General features: G+C 50.1%; 1 protein-coding gene across 1 annotated transcript; it reads right to left on the bottom strand.

Annotated features, from left to right (window-relative positions):
• Positions 1-715: 715 nt before the first annotated feature.
• LOC124175582 lies at positions 716-1,282 on the bottom strand. Its single transcript, XM_046555981.1, has one exon. It carries the CDS (start codon positions 1,280-1,282, stop codon positions 716-718), a length of 567 nt encoding a protein of 188 aa, XP_046411937.1.
• Between the last annotated feature and the right edge of the window lie 428 nt (positions 1,283-1,710).

The following is a 1,710-nucleotide window of genomic DNA, read 5'->3' as shown; positions in this document are numbered from 1 at the left end:
ACCTTGCAATCTGATACCTCAACTGCACCTTCCCGAGGAGTATTGTAATGCGTGACACAGGGTATCGTTTCATTTTTCACTGGTGCATACCCCCGAGGGTGTTTAAACGTGAGTGGATAATGAATTTCGGCCAGCCCGACTTCCCAGTCTCCCGTTAGTTGAATCTGACGCGGTAACTGGGTAATGTAACAGCACGTCCGATTCTCCGGAAAAAACTGCATCGAGCTGTTGCTCGGTAAAGTTAGGTAAAAATGATCCCGGGACATTTTCTTTGATGCACGAGTCGAACGGTGAACACTCAACGACTACAAGACATGCTGCAATAACACGCTATTTTATCATCCCCGTGTTTCCCCCTCCACACGCTGAAGTTCAGGGTCGTAGAACAAGCCGTCGATTACTTCGCCGTTGAGATCTTCCAAGACGTACACTATCGGTGAACGTGCAAGCACTCGTCGGATCTTGAATAATTCTTCGCTCCAGTTTGCCGCGTAGCCTTTTTCAAATGTTCCCTTGGTTTTACTATTCGTACAAAATCATTCTTATGGAATCTCGGTTTGCCATTTGGACGCGGAGGATAACGCTTTTCCACGTGGGCACGTGCTGTAGCAGCATTGCGAAGCGTCACTTCCGACGGCGCCATGCCGATGCTCGAGTGAACTGTATTGTTGTAGGCTTGCACGATTTGTGGCAAAACATCGACGTAGCGTTGCGTCTATTTATGCGTGAAGTAACGCCACAGGCGTTCTTTGAGTGTACGATTGAATCGCTCCACGATAGCTGCTTTCACGTCAGGATTACGAGTAACACGATATCGTATTTCATTGTCGCGAAGTATCTTCTGAAAGGCACTCCCGACAAATTCTTTACCCTTGTCCGTTTGCAGTAGGTTGGGTATGCGCGGCGTAGTGTGTAACACTTGCTCGAAACCTTCAGCAACGGTTGCGGTTGTCTTTCGTTTCAGCGGGACCACCCATGCGTACTTGCTCAATACATCGATGACCACCAGGAGATAGCGAAAACCGTTGTTGCGGCTCTTCATGGAACTCAGGTCAGCCAGGTCAGCTTCCCATACGTCGTCTATGTTGGAAACGTTGTACCTTGCTCTCGGAAATTTCCTCTGCACGGGCTTGTGTAAGGTGTAGGCATCCTGAGCTGCCAGCCATTTTCTCACCGAATCGCGAGAGTTGTTTTCGCGTGCAACATCTTCCAGAATTCGTGCTCCCGCGTAACCGGCAGTATGCGAGGGATTGTAATACGTTTCTTCAAGAAGAGTCGTCATTTTCCTTCAGCCGAAGTGTTTTCCAACCGGATTTTGCTCCGGTGGGGCGTTTGCGTAGAGCGTATCCTGCGTCATGAGAACGGCTGGTTACGGGTGTAACGTTTGCGAAACTTCGTCGCTTCGTCGGGGAACTACTGGTGTGTGTCGATAGTTGTTGCGATGTTACCGTCGGTAGACCCGGAGCGTCGAATGTGCGTATGTCTTTCCAAAGCATATCGTTCCCCACGTATTCTCGGGGTACGTTGATCGTCTGAAGAAACCGTGCAAACTGACCAGCCCCTGTAGGAGTAAAAGTCTTCCTAGATCGCATGGCATGATTGACCAGGTCGACGATGTTTGCGCCGGGAACTGTAACGCCGTCTAACGAGACGGTTCCTGCTGCATCCCAAGAAAATCGTTCCGGTACGCTGCCGAGATCGCGCATCAGC

The sequence above is a fragment of the Neodiprion fabricii genome, chromosome 2 (assembly GCF_021155785.1).
Source record: "Neodiprion fabricii isolate iyNeoFabr1 chromosome 2, iyNeoFabr1.1, whole genome shotgun sequence".
Taxonomy (NCBI): Eukaryota; Metazoa; Arthropoda; class Insecta; order Hymenoptera; family Diprionidae; genus Neodiprion; species Neodiprion fabricii.
Note: the sequence above shows the minus strand (reverse complement) of the source record. Positions and strands in the feature narration are given on the sequence as shown.

Excerpts from the sequence above, each read along its gene's own strand:
- LOC124175582 (XM_046555981.1), bottom strand. The coding sequence starts at position 1,282 with ATGACGACTCTTCTTGAAGAAACGTATTACAATCCCTCGCATACTGCC.